Source organism: Sciurus vulgaris (assembly GCF_902686455.1).
Source record: "Sciurus vulgaris genome assembly, chromosome: 17".
Taxonomy (NCBI): Eukaryota; Metazoa; Chordata; class Mammalia; order Rodentia; family Sciuridae; genus Sciurus; species Sciurus vulgaris.
Window position 1 is genome coordinate 33923008 of NC_136478.1, and position 21168 is coordinate 33944175.

At 37.5% G+C, this 21168-nt stretch overlaps 1 protein-coding gene across 1 annotated transcript; it reads right to left on the reverse strand.

Moving 5' to 3' along the window:
• Positions 1 to 7414: 7414 nt before the first annotated feature.
• On the reverse strand, positions 7415 to 20917 carry CNEP1R1 (CTD nuclear envelope phosphatase 1 regulatory subunit 1). The gene is made up of 6 exons (XM_079118353.1): positions 20765 to 20917; positions 19641 to 19712; positions 16732 to 16805; positions 13224 to 13333; positions 13044 to 13098; positions 7415 to 9282 (listed from the first exon to the last, which is right to left on the reverse strand). Exons 1-6 carry the CDS (start codon positions 20787 to 20789, stop codon positions 9241 to 9243), a joined length of 378 nt encoding a protein of 125 aa, XP_078974479.1. The 5' UTR covers positions 20790 to 20917; the 3' UTR covers positions 7415 to 9240.
• Between the last annotated feature and the right edge of the window lie 251 nt (positions 20918 to 21168).

The following is a 21168-nucleotide window of genomic DNA, read 5'->3' on the forward strand; positions in this document are numbered from 1 at the left end:
AGTTGTTTTTTAAAAAGCTGATATCTAGTGGTCATTATTTGAAATGAGTCAGGTCAATTTTTTTTTTTTTTTTTTTTTTTTTTTTTGTAGAATCTTCATGTCTTTACCTGTTTTTCTGACTGTTTGGCCCAAAATGGACACTGTAAAAAAGAATACCTAGGATGGTCAAGTTGCATCTGCTTGGTGGGATTTATTCCTAATTGGAATTGCCCCAAATCCTAACTCACCCACCCTCTGGAAAATGACAAACCTTAAGTAGTTAGGACCAAATCAGGTCTTAGTTTCTTTTGTTCTGGAGTGCTGAGAAAACACTTTTAAAAGCTGTTCCACATCCTCATCAATGCTGCTATTGTCAGTCTTCCTCATTCCGGCCATCTGGACTGGTGTGGAGCAACTGGAATTCTCCAATACGGAAATGTGAAGTGATACAATTGTCTCAGGAAACAGTTTGGCGGTTTCTTATAAAGCTACATATACAGGCTGGGGATGTGGCTCAGAGGTAGAGCACTTGCCTAGTATAAGAAAGGCGCTAAGTTCCATCCCTAGTACCAAATACACAAATAAATAAACAACAACAAAAAAAGCTACATACACTTAGCCTATGACCCAGCAATTCCATTCCAAGGTAATCCCAAGAAAGGTGAATATATCCATGCAGATTTGTACAAGACAGTTCATAGAAGCTTTATTCATAGCCTGAAACTGAAAATAGCTCACATGCCCATCAACAGATAAATAAGCAAAATTTTTAAATGAATAGGAACAAGTTACTAACATGTATTACACAGATAAAATCTCAAAAACATGTTGGGAAAAAGAAGACTGAAAAGATTACAGTATTGTATAATTATACTAAAATTTCATTTATATGGAACCCTGGAAAAGACTAATTTTGTAATCTGTAGAGTCAGAAGTAGGGCAGAAGTTGCCTGGGGCCAGGAATTGGGGACAGAACTTGACACAGGAATCATTTTAGGTGATAGAAATGTTCTGTATCTTACTTATGTAAGATAGTAAGTACAGTACAGTAAGTACAGATAGTACAGATAGTAAGTACAGATAGTAAGCACAGTACAGTAAGTACAGTACTTAAGTATACTTAAGTAAGTATAGTACATGGGTACTATATTTATTAAAATACATCAAATTGTACAATTGGGATGGGTGCATTTTATTATAGTTGATTGTGTGTATTTCATGCTGGAATTGGACCCACAGCCTTGCTCACAGTAGGCTAGTGCTCTACCACTGAGTTACACCCCAGACCCAAAGCTGATTAAAAGAAGGTCACAGAATCTATCCCTGTTTTGATTGGTTCTCCAGATTCATTGATAATTATAATGGTCTCCATTCTCTATCTGGAGAGTAAGCATCCTGGTTAGTATCTATGGATCCCTCACTGTGTGCCAGACACTGCTCTAAGGGCTTTGCCTGTCCTAAGTTCTTGAAGCCACCAACAATTCCATGCAATGTCAACATCCCCACAATAGAGGGAACTGAGGCTCAGGAGAAGTGAAGTAATTTTCCTAAGAGTATATGATTTGTAAATGACAAAGAATTTACTGACACTGTCACGCTTCAGAGTTTGAGTACAGATTTTCCATTTGCTTATGTCAAAGTGAATTTTATTTTGTTTGTGTGGGTTTTTTTTATTGTTTGTTTTTTGAGACAGGGTGTCTTTGCATTGCCCAGGCTGGTGCCCAGTTCCTGGGCTTGATCTGTCCTCTTGCCTCAGCCTCCTAAAGGGCTGGAATTAGGGGTGCACATTGCTACACCCAGCCAGAATTCTTGACTGGATGGTCACTATTTGAATTAGGAGGGTAAGGCAAGTATTACTCACTTTTGAACTAAGAAGTCCACCAAACTACAGTCCCTTTCCTACACAACCTTTCATTTTTCTTGAAGTTAATAATTGACTTTTTTCATTATCCTGGTTTCTCACCAATGTCATTTTTTCTTCCCCAAACATCCAACATCTTTATCTATCAACAGTATATTCTAAACGTTCACACATATCCATTCCAGGGTCTTCCCAGTGGTCAGTCTCCCTTCTGAGTCACTCTTACTGGACTGGGTGCTCTCTAAAGATGCTGTAGGGCACTCACCCTGGACTTTGATTATGGCTTCTGAGTTGGATTCCCCATTTTCTGTGTGACTGTTAGTACATTAAGAGGCGGTAGTGAAGTTCACCATCACCAGAATGCTGGTTTGCTGTAAAGCTCTTGGCAGAAGTCACTGAACATGACTTATTGGAAAAGTGTTCCCTATGCACAAATGTCATCAGATACAGAGATTTCAAAAACCTAGCTCCCAGGTTGTGTTTCCCCAAACTGTTACTATGTGAGTTTCCTTTATCTGGATCTTAATTCAAACAAGTCAACTGTAAAACAGATATTTATGGCTGGGAGTATAACTCAATGGTACAGCATGTGCTTAGTATGTGCAAAGACCTGGTTTTGATCCTCAGCACAGAGAAAAGCAGATTTATGAGATAGTTGGGGAAGTTTGAGCTGAATATTTGAAGGTATAAAATTATTATTTTTTATATGTGATAGTTATTTTGATTGTGGTGAAAGAGTCCTTATCTTTTGGAGATAGTCGCTGAAATATTTCTGAATGAAATGAAGTCTGGGATGTGTTTCAAATTAATCCTTTGTGGGACTGTGGGAGTTAAGTAAAACTAGGGTGCATATAAGAAACAAGACTGGCTATGTGTTGATAATTGTTGGGGGGCCCAGTATTCTACCCTCTCTATTTTTACATGTGTTTAGAAATTTCCACAACGTTTTGCTATTTGCTTTTTAAAAAAATTTTTTTAGTTGTAGATGGTCACAATGCCTTTATTTTATTTATTCATTTTGTGTGGTGTTGAGGATCAAACCCAGTACTTCACTTGTGCGAGGCAAGTGCTCTACCACTGAGCCACAACCCCAGCCCTTGTTTGCTTTTTAAAATGGTGCTAGGGCAGAGCAGGGGGAAAAAGTCTGATATTAATAGATAATTATAGAAAAATTTAAATTTAAAAATCAACTTCTAGCAAGGATATATTTCTTTTGATTTTCTGAATGAACTTACAGATTTATTTCATTTTTCCTATTGTTATGTAAATTACAAATCTTTTAAAAACTGCCCCCCACCCCACACATACAAGCCAAGTGCAGTTACTTGGGAAACTGAGACAGGAGGATCACAAGTTGAAGGCCAGCCTGGGAAACTCAGTGAGACCCTGTCTCAAAATAAAAAGGACTGGGGATGTAGCTCAGTGGTTAAGTGCTTGCCTAGCATGTACAAGGCCCTGGCTTAAATCCCCAGTAACCCCCCTACACAAAAAGAATCCCCATATAATAAAATTTATGACTTAGTGTATTTATATACAAACAGTTTCAATACCAGTCAAGATTCATTCATTCATTCAACTAACAGTAATTAGCATTTTCCACATGCCATGTATTCCTGGGTGCTAAAGACCACTTTCTGTTACTTTAACAAAATACCTGAGCTAATGTACTTAAACAAAGGACAGGTTTATTTTAACACACAGTTTTGTAGGTGCAGTCCGTGACCGATTGGCTTTGTTGCTTTGGGACCTGTGGCAAGGCAGCACATTGTGGCAAGGAGTGTGTAGTGGAACAAAATGCTGCTTACCAGGATGCAAAGGAGAGAAGGAAGGGTTGGATTCTAATGCCCCCATCAAGGGCATGCTCCCAGTGACTGGGAGAACTCCCCCTAGGCCCTATGTCTTAAAGGTTCTACCACCTCTTAATAGCACCATGGACTGGGACCATGCTTTCAGTACATGGGTCTTGGGGGACACTTATTCAAACCACAGACGATATATATGTGACCAGAACTTAGAATAGGGACTCAACATAAAAATGTACAATTGAAAAGAAGAAAATTATATTTCTTACATGTACTATTTCATTTAGCACTTAAGACAATTCTGAAGGGAAAATTAGGGTTCAGAGAGAACAAGTCACTTGCCCAAGTGTTTGCTGGAGGAAACCAGGACTGCAATCCAAGTCCATGTGCCAAGCCTGGGCTGCTCCACCACATGCATCCCTAAACCTGCTAACCTGTCAGATTAGAGCTGGGCTGGTTTGGAAGCAGCTTCCTACTTTGCACACAGTTCAGGGCTCCTTGAAGTGTGGTCCTTGTGCCTAGAAGTGTAGAGGAAAGAGAATGGGAGAGGGGAGGAGGATGGAAGGGGAAAATGGGGGAACATGAACTGAAATCGAATCCCATGGCATGTATGAGTTTTTTGGAATGAACCAAACTACTACATATAAAGTTCTAATAAAAATATTAAAATTTAAAAAAGCATGTTTCTTGGAACACTGCTTCCGTTGTAATATTCCAGCAATCAGGTAAACGAGAAGTTTTGCCTGATTAAACAGATTTTTTTAAAGCATATTGGGTACCTTAGAATTTTGGGGCCAAAAAGATTGGCTCAAGGATAAACTCCCAGAAAAAATAGTCCAAACCCCTGCCATACAAGTGGTTTGAGGAGGAAAGCAATGGCACCATCACTGAGTGCCCAGCAATATGCCTGTGCCCCAAATGCAGGGGAGCTGAGAAGTTTTCCATTTGTCATGGGGAGACTGGACTGACTGCTGGCATTTCCCAAACCAAGTGAGGCTGCTCAAAAGGAGCTGGGCGCAGACAGAAACCAATGTCAAACATCTGGATTCACAATGAATGTTAAGTCTCTAATAAAACAGCAAGGAAACAGGCAGGCACACAGTGACAGGGCCACCTGGAGTGTGTAATCAGCTTTAGAACATAAGGAATCTCTTAGGGGAACAGATCACACGGGTGTAATCAGGAGGATCACAAGTTGCAGGCCAGCCTCAGCAACTTAGCAAGATCCTGTCTCAAAATAAAAAATAAAAAGGGTTAGGAGTGTAGCTCTGTGATAGAGCACTCCTGGGTTCAATCCCCAGTACCACAAAACCAAACCAAATCAAAACTTAGTAACAAATATCCTTAACTGTTTTGCCTCTCACACAAACTTACATAGCAAACATCAGTTGTACTCGAAACATCAGGAGAGACAAGGAGACAGTTCAGTTGCTGATGAAGGCAGAGCATTTGTCATGAGCAATCTTAGGCTGCAAAATGCCATGTAAGAAGCCAGCTGTAAAGGAGGAAAGCCCCTCAAAAAGCAGCACTGCCAGGTAGTCACCAGCTTGATTGCCTTCAATGAGGTTACCTGGGGTTACCTAGACACCTAAATGCCATTTCAGTTTCTTCATTATTAGCGGCCAAATATTCATCTAATCCAGTAGGCAGGAATTTGCTTAGTTTAAAACGTAAGCAGAGCTTCCGGCCCATGGATGCCAGAGGAAGCATTGTTGAAGTGCCCCAAAGCACTGTCAGCAGGTCTGTCAAGTCTCCTCATGAGCAGGAACTGCCGTGGAAGCTCTTCATTGGAGGGCTGAACTTTCAAACAACTGATGAGTCTGAGAAGCCATTCTCAGTAATGGATAAACTCTTGGACTACATGGTAATGAAAGGTCCAAACACCAAGTGCTCCTGTGGCTTTGGATTTGTCACCTCTGCCATTGTAGAGGGCATGGATGCAAGTATGAAAATGAGACCTCACAAGGTAGGTGGAAGAGTGTGGAATCAAAGATTCTCAAAGACCAAGGGCCATTTAACAGTGAAAAGTCTTTGTTGGTGGCATTAAAGATGACACTGGAGGACAACACCTACAAGATTATTTTGAACAATATGGGAAAATAGAAGTGATTGAAGTAACGACTGAGGCAGCAGAAACTTTGGATGACCATCATGCTAGATTGTTGTCACTCAGAAATATACTGTGGAGTCTGGGTCACAACCAGGAAGTGAAGAGAGCCCTGCCAAGTGAAATGGTTAATGCTTTGCCTGGCCAGAGGTCAAAGTGCTTCTGAAAACTTTGGTGATGGTCACGGAGGTGGTTTTGAAGACAATAATTTTGTCTTCAAAATTATTAGTAGCAGAAACTTCAGTGGCTGTGGTGGATTTGGTGCCAGCCATGATGGGCTAGATATGGTGGCAGTAGGGGTGACTACAATGGATTTGACAGTGACAGAAGCAGTTTGGAGGTGGTGGACACTGCATGCAATGATTTGGCAGTTACAACAATCTTTAAAATTTTGAACACACAAAGGAAACTGGGAGCAGCTCTGGCCTCTACAGAGGTGGAGGTCAACACTTTGTCAAACCATGAAACCAAGGTGGCTCTGGTAGGCAGGTGCAGTAGCTGCGAAGTGACAGGTTTTAATTACTGCCAGGAAACAAAGACTAGCAGGGGAGGGGAGCCAAAGAAGTGCCAGCGAAACTACAGGTTAGAGCACTTCCTAAACTCAGCTAAGCACAGGGGTGGCAGGGCCTCGCTGCTACAGAAAACACGTTTTAGACAATGCTCACATATATTGGCAAAAACCCCTGAGGATTATATTTATGACTAATTGTATGACTAATTGTATAACAAGTTATTCTTAGTTTCTGTTCTGTGGAAGGTGTAAAGCATTCCATCAAAGATTTTAAGTAGATTTTTTTGCACCCATGCTGTTGATTGCTAAATGTTAACTGATCACGATGCTTCATGTGTCTTTAAAAAGCAGAACTTTCTCTTGGTTATTGCAATTAAAATGTTGCAGAGTTGCAAGAATGATTTTTAATATTTTTACTTTGATGATTTGGTGTAACTAATCTTATGAAAATGGACTCTGCAGCCACGCAGCTTTAAGCGTTTTACGTGAATGAAAACTTCAATACTCAGAATAAACCTGGAAGATTGGCATTAGACCTATCTCCTATATATCATCTTCTTTTATCTAGGATATTGGTATTATGGCCATTTAATAAACAAGGAAACTAAAGTTATATAATTTGCCTCCAGTTAGAAAATTAGCAAGCAGCAAACCTAATTCAAAACCCAGACAATCTGACCTATAACTCTATACTCTTTAACCATATTATAATGGCTCTTAAATTAAATTTCCACACACATATTCTCTGAGTCAAGAGATTTGAATTTTGATGCTGGCTCTTGTTCGGCCGGGGGGTTGGGTAGGGTTACAGCCTTTTTGTTGTTGTTTTTATTTTGAAACAGGGCCTCACTAAGTTGCTGAGGTTGCCCTGGAACTTTCCACCCTCCTGCCTCAACCTCCCAAATTGCTGGGATTACAGATGAGTGCCACCATGCCTGGCTTGGCTGTCTTTACTAGGTCATGTCCGAGATTGCTTTCCCTACCTGTAAAATAGAGAATTGTTCAATTGTAACTCTACCAACAGTGTGGAAGGGGAGGTGAGAGGATGGAAGTGGTGGTTAGAAACAAATGTGACAAAGTTCCTTAGACCATTTCAGAAGGAGCAAAGTTTTTTTTTTTTTTTTTTTTTTTTTTTTTTTTTTAAGAAAATAAGATGTTCTGGGAGAAGTGAAGTGATGAAAATCTCTGGAAGAGTAACACTTTTTTTTTTCCCCCAGCCAATGAACTCTGTAGTCTGGCATTAGAAAATACTCTTCAAGTGCATGCAAAGTGTATGCGTGTATACAGGCATATTTTTCTACAGGAGAGAAGTCAAGGTTTTGTTAAATATTCAGGAGTTCATAACTCAAAAAAATTAAGGACCTATAAAATTCCTCTTCAGCTTTATAGTTTTGGAGGAAACTAGCAATCTAAGTTTTAAAAAAGCAACATGAGAAAACCTGTACTTTCTGATTGCAAGCCAATGTTACTAGGTCATGATTAATAAGACATATTAAAGGTAACCATAACCTAATAAATTAGGTACCTACAATTACTACTTAACATTTGCTCTACTGGATACAGTTAAATTATCTCGTTTGGAATTAGCCTGTATCTGATCCACAGAGTATGTTTTAAAAAATTATTTTCAGAGTATCACACTTATAATAAAGTGAAGGAAAAAGTCTAATCACTAGTTTATATATAAAGTATTTATTTTATGCACATATTTACCTACAAAATTTACAGAAAATAAAACAAAGCAGAATATATAGAATACCCTCTAAGACTTCTTAGGAGCAGAGGGTTTTATTGCTGCGGTTCAAAGAGTAATTTTTTTTACATGTGAAAGCCAAGATGAACACATTTAAGTTAAATGGCAGCCTTGTTAAAAAGTTTCTGTCTTATTACTGAAATTTCAGCTTTATGTTAAATGAAATGTAAAAGATTGCTCATGAAATAATTTAAACTTTCAAAATCTTCTATTAAACAGGTAAAAGGCACCTCCAGTACTTTAAAATATTTACAGCAATCCCAATAGTTTAATTTTAAGGGTTATTATGGTACATGTGGCTGTTATACATACACAGTATGTCATTAACGCTCTCTAAACAGTGAGAATTGTAGACTCTAGTTTGTGGCACTGCTCCTGTTATCCTGGGGATGGAGCAGGACACTCAGTCACACCTGTGTAGTACTAGTGTAACAATATATCCACCACAGCATTCGATCCAATTATCTAAAACAATGACTACCAAATCCCCAAACAATACATAATTTATAACTAAAATCATACATTCAGAAGACTTTGGGGTGTTCTTAAAATTCTTAAAAAAATATAAAGAATATTAAGCATTAAATGAAAACAATGAACTGAAAAATGACAATAGTTGCTAGAGTTCAGTATCTGGTTTAACAAAAATTGTCAAAACATCTATAATTTCTTACAACATAATGGAGATGAGTTTTCCTCAGTCTAAGCGGAATCCAATGTTTTTCCTACAGTACAATTAAAAGAGGAGTTAAGAATGAAAGGCACACATAATAGCTGGTTTTGAAGAGCTGTGGGGATGGCAAGCAGATGTTCCTGAAATACTGGTGCAGGAGAACAAAGTCCACACAACATTTTCCTCTTTAACATTGGCATTGATTTGCTATTTACAGTAGTTTGCAAAAATACATTATAAAAACTGAATGAGGTTCTGTTTCTAAGTTTAACTTAGTAACATACATACATACTTCATCTGCAAAAATCTTTGCAGGTGCTGAAGTACTAAAGTGACACTAATACTGAACACAGGTAATCAAAGGTACCAAAGCACTGATAAAACTTGAGTCATCACCATCATCAGGATAATCTGGGTATATATTGCACACTTCTTGTCAGTTGTTCTATAACCTTCACATATCCAACTGCAAAAGGAATCCTTTATGGCTTTTTGCTGTATCACTTATTTGAAGAAAAGACTGTTTTAGGTCCTATAACAATGAGTGCAGATTGTCATTGAACATGAGGCCTAGGTTTCAAAATTAGTTTTCCTGTCTGTAAAAAAGAAAAATAATTTTTTTCAATACAGTTCTATTAACACGCCACCACTTATTCATAAGCTTTAAAGGACATTTGCAGGGAATCAGAATACTTTGCTATACTTGGTCAAGATTAAACAATTAACAGTTATATTTTCCAAGCTTCCTTTGTGTGGACTGAATTATTACTTTGACACACATGCACAGAGTTGGAGGTGTAACTCGGGTAGAGAGCATACTTAGCATGCATGAAGCTCTGGGTTCAATTTTGAGCACCAGAAACAAAAAATAAAATGCACACATTTTTATTTGAACTACCTGCCCGCTGGTTACCTAGAAATCAGTCAATCAATTCACCTGATAAAATGCACAGATTTAGGCTTCTTACCAAAATCTACAACACAAAAAACATTTCTCTTTCTAACATAAAAGTTTTAGTGGGCTGGGGATATAGCTCAGTTGGTAGAGTGCTTGCCTTGAGAGCACAAGGCCCTGGGCTCAATCCCCAGCACTGCGAAAAAAAAAAAAAAGTTTAAATTTCCTCACATTAAAAAAGTAAGAGAGGGCTGGGGATATAGCTCAGTTGGTAGAGTGCTTGCCTCACGAGCACAAGGCCCTGGGTTCAATCCCCAGCACCGCAAAAAAAAAAAAAAAAAAAAAAAAAAGTAAGTGAATGGTTAGAACAATGAACATTTATACACTGCTGTTGTTCATTATGTTGATAAAACTCTGTGTAAGCTGAGTCAAGTTTACAAAAAAAAAAAACAATAAAAATAATTAAGTGCAAGCTATACAATCCAAACAATCCGCGGAATTTATCTGATGGAAACTACATTCAAGTGCAAAGACATACACAGTAGTATTAATGGACTTATTCAGTAATGAACTGGACCAAGTCCCCTGTCTTCACGAACACATATAGTATGGAAAGCAGGGAAACAATTGTCCGACCAATAAGGGATTAAATTATGATTCATAAAAATGGGACAATATGCAAATAAACAAAATGGAAAACCACAAATAAGGGACCTTGCATATGGTTAGTGCCCAATCACTGGTGGTAAAAGAAGCAAGTTTGAAATATCTAGAACATATTCCTTTTTTATGTCAACAAGAGGGCTGGGGATTTCTAGCTCAGTGGAAGAGTGGTTACTCACATGCACGAGACTAGGTTTAATTAGGAACCCCCAGCACCCCCCACAAGTCAATGAGAATATACAGGATACAAAACATGGTAGTTATCTTTGGCTGGTGAGATTTCAGGTGGTTTTAATTATTTTTTCTTCAGTTCAAAAGTATTGTCAGAATTCTGGTTATCTCTTGATTCTTTCACTCAAATTTTGGTTGTTTTGTTTTTGGTAATTCCTTGATATCTTAGAACACTTTTTCCAGGTTTTACTCAGGCATAATTTTGATGCAAGAAAGTGCAAAGGGCTGAGAGTAGAGCTCAATGGTTTTAGGCTCAGCATGTACACACAATATCAACAATGACAAAAACCAACCAAACAAAACTCAGAAAGAAAATACCCCTATCATGTACAGTTCTGAGTTCTGACAAACATGATGCTCATGTAGCCACCACTCTGAGCAGGATATGTAACATCACTACCCAGAAAAATCCTCTGTGCCCTATTCCAGCCAATGGTTTCCATTCCCTACTCTGCAGGGACAGAACCACTTCCAGCTTGGCCTGTCTTTTTGATCTTTCAATAAAGTGGATCACAGTATCTTCTTTTGTATTTGCTTCTTTCAGTGTGTTTCTGAGTTTCATCCATGTTAGTTCATGTTTCACAATGTGTTCCTTTTAAATACTAAATAGAATTTCATTGCATGAATATACCCCTGTTTGTTTATCCATGGGGTTAGCCTATTTTAAATCTATTTGTAATCATAAGATTAATTAATGCAATCTCATTATCAAAAAAGAAAAAAAAATCAAACAATACAGATAAGCTAAAGCCCTCTAACTCAAATTCTAGTTCTCGCTCCAGAAACTAATTTTAGCATGGATTCTTCCAAATCATTTTTCTATGGATTTATTCACATATATAAATAATAAAAATTTGGTATCCAATGTGTGGAAATATTTACAGGTCAAATGTATCACTTGGGATTTGTTTCAGAGTAATCAGAAGAGGAATGTAGACAGAGGAACACAAAATAGGAATGGCTATGAGTTGATTACTGACACTGGATACATGGAAGCTCACTATACTCTTCTCTTTAATGACGTTTGAACATTTCCATAAATAAAACTTTAAAAAATATGGTATCATACTCTACATATTGTTTGGTAATTTGCTTTTTCTGCCTAACATTCTGTTTTGGAAATCTCCCACAGATTTACTTTGTTTTCTTAGACATGACTACATCACAATTTTTACCACTCCCTGTTAAGAAATATAAAGACTGTTTCCATTTTTCAGTACTGTAAAGGATGTTGCAATTAACCTTGTATTTGCTTCCTTCTTTCCAAGTGTGATGGTTCCCCACCAGGTGGGTAATCCAGAGGTAGAATGGATACATCTGGAGGACTGAGGCTGCACATTACAATTTATAACAATAATGAAAAGTTGCTGTCCAATATAGCTGTACCAGTTTATATTTCCAACACAGCAATATATAGGTACATCCATTTTACCATGAGTAGTAGAGTTATCAAGGTATTTAACTTTTGTCAATTAAACAGGTAAAACAAATGGAAACTCACAGCTTTACTTTGCATTTCCCTGACTAAAAATGGGGCTTTCCAGTCTTTTACTACTCCATTTAGGAGAAGAGGTATAACTATGCTGCCAATCCAAATTCCTAGGCTCAAGCAATCCTCCTGCCTCAGTCTCCCAAGTGGATGGGATTATGGGAATGTTCCACTGTGACTGGTTACCAATGTCTTTTTAAACATATCTAAGACTTAAATCTCTATGGAATTTAGTTTTTTTTTTTTTTTTAACTGATGCAAGGGGAGAACTAAATTCATTTTATTCCAAATGAAGAGCCAATTCTTTCTCTCTTAATTTGAAATACTATCTTTTATCCTCTAATTCTAAAAATCTGTGTGTTCAGTTTTTATTCTTTTCTATTGATCCAGCTGTTTCTTACTTTAATTCTTTTTTCCTTTTTGTGGTGCTGAGAATGGAACCCAGGGCCTCACACATGCCAGGCAAGTGATCTCCCACTGAGTTACATTCCCAGCCCTTTAATGCTTCTTTTAGTTTTCATTCTAATTTTATACAATGAACAGGTATTATTCATTTAATATTTTTTAAATGGAGGTAAAAATACTTTTATAAATAAGCAAATAGAAGGTAACAATCAAAACTTGGACACCTGTAATGTACTGGTATATGATCTACTTTTTAAAACACTGTAGGCCATATATCCATATCCACAAATTAATCTATGTCTTTATTTTGCAAAGATACTGAATACCACAAGATAAAAGTTTATAAACCAACATGCGTTGAGCTGTTTGTGGCCAATATTTGTCATATTTTATTGAATCTAAGATGGCTTCAATTTTAAGGACACATCATGACTTCATGCCATTAATAAAGACTGTCAACTCTGCCAATTTAACTATTAGATACTATTATTAGATGTACTTCAATTGTAGGGATATTAAATGTAGAAAACTGTGTCTTAGAATCAACACTATAAAAGAGACATTCTATTAATTTCACAGAGACAATTTATTATTAATAAAATGTCTTTTTCTAAAGCTAAACATTTCAGTTCTTTCATGCAGGTCTATAATTTTCTAACAAAAAAAATACTTACATCATCACAAGACATATTGTACTCTGCTAATACTGTTCGACATCGAGCAGCTATACTGAATAAATGTGGTCAAAGGAAAATTTCTCATTTTAAAAGTAAGCGTCTAACAAGCACCTACATAACTGAGAAGGTGCTTTAAGTTTTGTTCAGAGAATAAAGTCAATCTGTGGTAAAGGATACATTGACGGTGCAACTACTCTCTTGTGTATTCCAGCAAAGAACAAACCTATTAGAGTGATACAGCTAATTGTGAAAAATGGATGATTCCATAATGATGTGAAGAAGGACACCTGTAAAAGAAAAGTGTGAAATATAAAAATGTTAAATCTTCAGATACTGATAGCAACCTCCCCACCTGTATGTAAATAAATATAGTATTTTTATTATCTAAAGTACAAGAATTTGAAGTCCAATAATCCTAGTTCTCTATTGCTATCCTGTAAAACTAAAAATGTACATTTTATACCTTTAATATAGCAAGACAATACAGCAACACCTACTCCATTCATTTCAAATAACTCCATTCATTTCAAATACCTAAACCATTACAAATTCATTCCTATTATCAAAAACAACCCTACTACAAATATTACTGAACTCTGTGTCCAATGAATGAAGATGAATGAGGCCTGTAGTTAAAGGTGACCTAGCTACCTTTCCTGTTAACAATGAATGGATAAAGAAGATGAATGGATAAAGAAAATATGGTATATATACACCACGGTAAAAACATTTCCTTAACAATCAGGCCACCTCTGCCATAATCTGGTCCTGCCACACTTCCCCACACATGCTACCTTCCCCATCTGTAACTCCTGCACACAAACCCTTATATGGCTCAAGCTCCAGCAACACCATTCTTCCTCCAGGCAAAACGTTTGGTTTTGAAGCTACTGAGATTTTAAAGGTCACAGAACATTCAAGCAGGGAAGAACAATTCATAGCTATCTGAATAAAACTAAATTCAAGAGAAAGAAAGGGTTTTTTAGATCTGAGTATAATAGGAAGATGGTAGAAAATAGGACAATACATAATTCTAAGATATGCAGAGGGACAAGAGTTCAGGACCTATGATTGGAATAAGAGTAGACACGAAATAGATGAATGGGGAATAAAACAGACTGACTAGAGAGAGGACAAGCATTTAGAACACTTGGGAGAAATTAAATGGGATCAGTAACCAGATGGGACCAACAGACTCAAGCTAAGCACATCCCTACTCCACCCTTACACCAAGAGTTATGACCTATTTTTTTAATTTGTTCTTTTTAGATATACTTGGCAATAGGGTGTATCTGATATATCACACATACATGGAGTATAACTTATTCTAATTAGGATCCCATTCTTGTGGTTGTACAAGATATGAAGTTTCACTGGTGATGTATTCTTATATGAACATAGGAAGAAGTGTCCTGTTTTAAGACAGAGAAGTAAACACCTGTGCATGTTTCAAGACAGAGAAGAGCACCAGGTAGATAGTTCATCAAGGCATTATTTAAATAAATCTGCCAAATAAAGAAATGAAAAGCTAAAAATATCAGGAGGGAAGTTCCCCAAAAGATGAGATCTTAAAGAAAGGCTAATATGCCCATAGGAATGTTTTCCTAAAACCTCTGAGGACAGTTTTGCTTCCTATAAGCCAGTTGTGTGGTTTGAATAATGTTAGCAGATAAGATATGGTGCTTTATTTTTTAATTATGTCAATCAGTCTTAGCCTCCTTTCCTCCATAGGAACAATTGACTCCATCTAAACAGTAGCTGTCCCCTTTGACCAGTCATCTGCTGTATTCCTTTTCTCCATAGTCTCTTCTAGTTAGCATCTGGCTTCTGCGTCTGCAACTCCTGCTTCAGTCACAATTGCTGGTTAAGACTCTTGTCAGGTCTGGAGTTATTAAATACTGAAATAAAAAGAGTCAACCCTAAGGCTAATGGTTATATTCTCACCTAATTTAGAAAATTATATTAACTACATAGTTTTGGTCCTATTTCAAATTACATTTAATTCTGTGTTTTATTAAGATCTCAACTAGTTGAAATCAGCTTATATTTTTCCCAATTAGAAGTCAGACTCATTTCCCAAGGTAGATCTTTTTCAATCTTCTTGCCAGCCTTTCTACTCTCGCCCTAAAGATGAGTACCAAACGCAGCCTTAAGATCAGAATTTTATAAATGAACACACATGAGAGTTTCCTGTCTGCCATAAAACCCCTCTATTAACATAAAATTCCATCACCAACCTCTCTTGCTTCCTTATTCTTTTATATATCCCCTTTGGTGGATAGTCAGGGAGACTACATGGTAAATAAACCCAAGCCATCTGATGACAAAAAGTCTTACTACTATGCTTTTCTACTGTATAACCTAAAAGTTTATATTTAAAATGGTAAAAAGTAGCCTTCTAATTAGAGGTTAAAAGGGGGGGGGGGTTGGGAGTTACAGCTCAGTGGTAGAGTAGCATGTGTGAGGCATTAGGTTCAATTCTCAGCACCAGATATAAATAAATAAAATAAAAAGGTCCATTGACAACTAAAAAATATATGTATTAAAAAAGGGGAGGGGAAGAGGGCTGGGGGTGTAGCTCAGTGGTAGAATGCTTGTCTACCATGGGTTTGATCCTCAGCACCACATTTAAAAAAATAAATAAAGGTACTGTGTCCACCTACAACTGAAAAGAATTTTTTTTTTTTAATTAAAAAGGGGGGAATGAATTTTTAAGATTTGTGAACATTATAACATTGTTACTACCTAAATAAATACTGCACTGGGGGAAAAAGTTCATGAAAAATTGAAGACCACTGCTTCTCTATTAAAAAAGCCCAAGTTTGAAACTAAGGCACAAGATAGTAGAGAAAGAGGCAGAAATTTGAGAAACATTTCATCAGCTTTCATCAAAGAATGCTTCAAGAAATAACATTATGAAATCTGTTATTGCATTTGGCGTAGAAATGTTCCTGCACAGTGCCCAATGGGAGATCTCTTGGCATTTCCTATATTAAATTCCAAGCAGGAAATTCTTTAACAGATAAATGCCAAGAAAGAAAAACTTTACTAGCTCAAAGACTGGTATGTGTTCTCCTCACAATGAAAAAGCATAGAATTAACCTGTGACTTCATTCATTTAGGTAACTCAGATAATCAATAACTCAATTCTGGTAACTATACTGGTTTACATAGGCTATATACCAATAACCTGGCTTCCTTCCTGGTTTTGACTTCCTGGTCTATTTTGTTTTTTAATCACATTTACAGTTTGCTATTCTGTCATGATTCCTATAAAACCACCTCACATGCTTTATGGGATGAAGAAAAGTATTAATCGATAACTCAGAAGAAAATATTATAATTTGTAAAAGCTGGCACTGAGGACACTAAATAATGTTCACATTACAATAAACAAAAATGAGATATGTAAAAAAATGTTAAATCTGTTCACAAATTCAGAAGTGAACTGAGAAAGAACAAATAGAGTAACACTTCTTTGGTCTTTTCCCTTATAAAAATAATTCATAACAATCAGTCAAAGTTTTCCTTAAGCAAATTAATGTAGGGCATATTTTTAATAAAATGATTAATATCATTAGTAGTAGTTACAGGCAGCATATGAATAATACTTTACAATTAACGAAGAACTGCTATATCCATTATCTCATTTAATCTACTAAATATTTTAAAACAAAACTTCTACCTTTTGTGTCTCAGGATCTATTAACCAGTTCCAGGCACCAGTAGCTGTACAGACAGATACCACTATAAGAAGCACTGATGAAAGATAAACACGAAATTAGTAAGCAAATGCACCCTTAATATTTGATACTACAACCACCAGCTCCTAATAAATAACAGCCAAAGAATGTAGCACTTTATTAAATGGAAAATTCATTGACAGGATTCAAGAATTAGGAGTTGCCACATGACCTTCTCTTAAACATTCTGAACCTCAGTAATGGATAATGGTACCGACTCCCTTATTAGTTAGCATTTATGAGAATGAAGATTAATGAAATCAAAATCAAGAATCCAGATGGTAAAACTTCAATGTAAGATTCTGTTACATAACTTTCACTGTGCTTTGTGTTGATTTTGCAGATCTGATAAACAAAACAACCAAAAACCTCTCCTTTTTTAATGTAAACAAGCCAAACAAAGACTCCTTTTTGAATGCACTGAGAATTCTGTTTAAAGGGTTCTGCCTTGCAGACAACTGCCTGCTGCTGAATTAACAAAGGTCAGTGTTAGAAGCATGGAGTCAGCGTAGAGCAGACCAATCAGTATCAGATTTTCCTTAAGGACTTAAAGCAAAGTGAGGGTAGAAATTACAGCTAGAACTTGTGAAAGTTTTATTAATTCCTGCTAAGCTAGAATTATTTTAGAAATTCTAAATAGATCATAAATAAAACTTTAAGAATGAATGGTGTTACTAAAAAACTGTAAAAGGGCATGAAGACCTAGTTTATATTCTGGAGATGAGGACAGCTGCATGTCTTTCAGTTAGGATGCACATAATTTTCAAATGTGTAGATCAAGTTTCAAAGAGTAAAAAAAATATATACTAAAACCTTACTTATCCCAGAATTGGAAGAGGTAAATCACTGAAAAAACTAGTAACAGAATCAAAATCTCAAAAGTATGTTCTGAGCTAAGAACAAATGAAACTCAATTTCTTTTGTAATGTGGATTTTTAAAATTTGTTCTAATTAAACTCAACTTCTTATAATTCTATATTTCCAGAAGCAAATATACAATATTACACAATTTTCTTAAAATAAGTAAAACCAAAATTAAAATACCAGAAAGATTTGATTGGTGCATTAACCAAGCTGATGTCATTTATATTTAGGCATTGAGACACATGTCACAGAAATAGTGTGTTCATTAAATCACATTTTTATAAAACAGCAGCAACATACACATTTTAAAAGATTCTCAAATAACAGTGAAATTGGGGGGAGCAATTCCTAGGTAAATCAGAGAATATGATAAAATCATTATTTATAGATTCTGACCAATCAGAATTGAGGTATATGATTAAAATTTCACAAAATATAGCTAATAAAAATTTCACAAAAAACTCTGACCTATGGGGGAAAAAAATCCTTAACTTCAACATTTTTCAAAATTTTTGGTCCTGCAAACTAAGTTACACTAGAAATGAATTATGTCCTTGGGGTGCAGAAGTAGAGCACTTGCCTAACATGCTTGAGGCCCTGGGTTCCATCCCCAGTACCACCATAAAAAAAGTATGACTTCAATGTGTGCTACTATACTTCCTTCTAGGCAGGAATTAAATTTCAATCATGAATATCCAAGGTATTAGCTCATTATGTCCCATGGCCCTTTATAGAATTTGAAAACTCAGAACTTAATGGATTAAGACTGGTCCACAGCCAGCGTGGTGGCATGTTCCTATAATCCCAGTTACAGAAGAGGCAGAGACAGGAGGATCACTTGAACCCAGAAGTTGAGACCAGTCTGGATAACATGAGAGCCTGTTGAAAAAAAACTGGTCCCAATACAAGTTAGCAAAGCTTTTTGTTTGCTATTTCATCGCTTGTGTATTTGTTCATATTTCCATGGGGCAGTAACTATAATTCATTCAAATAACATTTTGCAGCACTCATATTTATGAATAGATAGTAATAATGTTAATTGCTTTTCTGGGTCAGGCTCCAAAGCAGTACAATTATGCTGTAAAATTCAACTAAGAAATCTTATAACCTTTGCAGACACATACTAAATATTATGACTTTAAATTTTCTGATGCTGAGGACTGAACCGAAGGCCTAGCACAAACTAAGCACATATTCTACCACTGAGCTATAACCTCAGCCAAAATGAGATTTTTCTTTTTCTAGTACTGGGGATTGAAACTGGGGCACTCAACCACTGGGCTACATTCCCTGCCCTTTTTATTTTATTTCGAGACAAGGTTGCTAAATTGCTGAGGCTGGCCTCAAAATGTGATACTCCTGCCTCAGACTCTTGAGTTGCTGGGATTACGTGTGTGTCACTCCATCCAGCTATTTTTTTTCTTTTTTTGAGTGCTGGGGATTGAACCCAGGAACAGTCAATCACTGAGCTATAGTCACAGCCCTTTCCATTTTGAGAAAGGTTCTCATGAAGTTTCTGGCTTTGAACTTTGAATTCTCCTGTCTCTGCCTCCCTTGGTAGCTGGGATTATAAGTGCACTTCACCCAGCTGACTTTTCTTAAATTTTATTTCAATAGTTTGTAGACAAATTGTAAAACTGCTAAACAGAGTTACTGAAATTTTTATTACTTGTGTTATCTAAGTTATACTATCTTTTTAATAAAAAATTAAAATATGTATTTTTATGGAAAAATAAAAATTCATCCATAGAAAATAGGTTGTTCTTTTAGGGTAGCAAGTTATAATGCTCCTTTTCTTAAAGATTTTTTTGTAATGCATTGTTTGTGGTGTTAAATAAAATTTTAAATTGTATAAAGAGAAATCTAATGGATTAGTAAAGCAAGCATTTGTTAATCAAAAGTTTTATGTAAAAGCAAATCAGTCCTAATAAGGGACAAAAGATCAACTGTCAGTTTATCCTCGCATAAAAAACACTGGGGAACTTACTTCTCCAACGACCAGTGGCAGGTTGCAAGCAATGAATATATTCAGTAAGTCTCCTCTCGAAAGCCTTGAGATCTAGGTAAAAAGATTTCAGTTCTCTAATTAGTCACTCTAATTTGAATCTATGAAAAAGAAGTGTTAGGCTTAAGTGCTTCAGATCTTACACACCAACTTATGTGTATCACTGTATTGTTTATTTAACTGTAACAGTTTTAACAACGTGACAGAAAAATAAAAAATAAAAAACCACTGGCTTTCCAATTTCATATATGAGGAAACTGGCTGGTTCACTTTTAGAAGCTTCAGAAACTGGTATGTGGAAAATCAGCAACTTCAGCCGGCACCAAAACCCAATTTTGGAGGCTGCAAATAAAAGGATTAAAAAGGAGTAGAGTTCTAATTCTGCTGGAACCAAGAACTTTCTACTAGAACAACATCAAAGTCTTCGAGGTCTATTTGACTGGAATTACCCAAATGCACCTTCGTTCTATTTCTTTACTAGACTTATTGATACTTGGGGGGGAGGGGGGGAGTGGTGTGTGTGTGTGTGTGTGTGTGTGTGTATTTACATACGCTGGCCGTCAGACTTCTAAAAGGGTTACAAGGTGATCTTGGTGGCACCATCAAAGCGCCTACACCTTGCTCTAAGGCAGGAACGCCCGAGGTATTTGCTCTCAACAAGAGGTAAGGTTTCATTTCCACCTTGGTGTTTTTAAGACTTAAGACTTAGAAGCACTTCCTAACCCCGACGGCTACCGGAACGAATTAGGGATTCAATTCGTCGGGGTACCAGGTACAAAATGAAAAGCACCCTGTAACCTGTGAGGGGCAAGCGTTTGCTAACAGATAGAAAATAAAACTGCAGCCCTGCAGAAGCTCCGCGGCCCGGGCGGGATTGGCGAGAGTGAGGAGGTGCGAGGGGGCGCGGGGGAGGAGAGAGCTGACGCGCCGCCCCCGCCGTGAGGCTACCGGGCCGGCCCCCGCGCACCCCCACCAAGCTCTGGGCCGCATCACTCCATCCTCCGCGGCCTCCTCTGCCCGGGGCGGGGTCTCCGCGACGCCGGCCCCCCGGAGCCCCGCTGGCTACCGGCAGGAGCCCCAGGACTGTCCCAGGCGAGCCACCTTACCTTCCGCCTGCTCCAGCGAGTTCATTTCGGGCGGCAACTCCGGTCACCGCCGCGGCCCCGTCCGCATCGCAGCCCCGCGGCCCCCGCCCGGCCCACAGCGCCAACTCCCACCTCTAACCGCTCCCCTCTACCCCTCCCCGTCGCACCGCCCCTTAGTTAGATCCGCTGCGCTCATTGGACACCTCTGCTGGACTCGCCAACTAAGACAATTTCCTATTGGTTAATTTTCGCACTAGCCTCGGGAATCCAGCGTTGGACGGTCAGCCGGAGGGGCCAAGAACTGCTGGAGGCCGGACTGATGTAACGCGGATGCCGCCTCCTGCCCCGGGGAGGAACTGCAAGTTACCCGATTCATTTCGTTCTTTCGTGCACGCATTGCGAATTCCCTGCTTGCTTCTTTCATT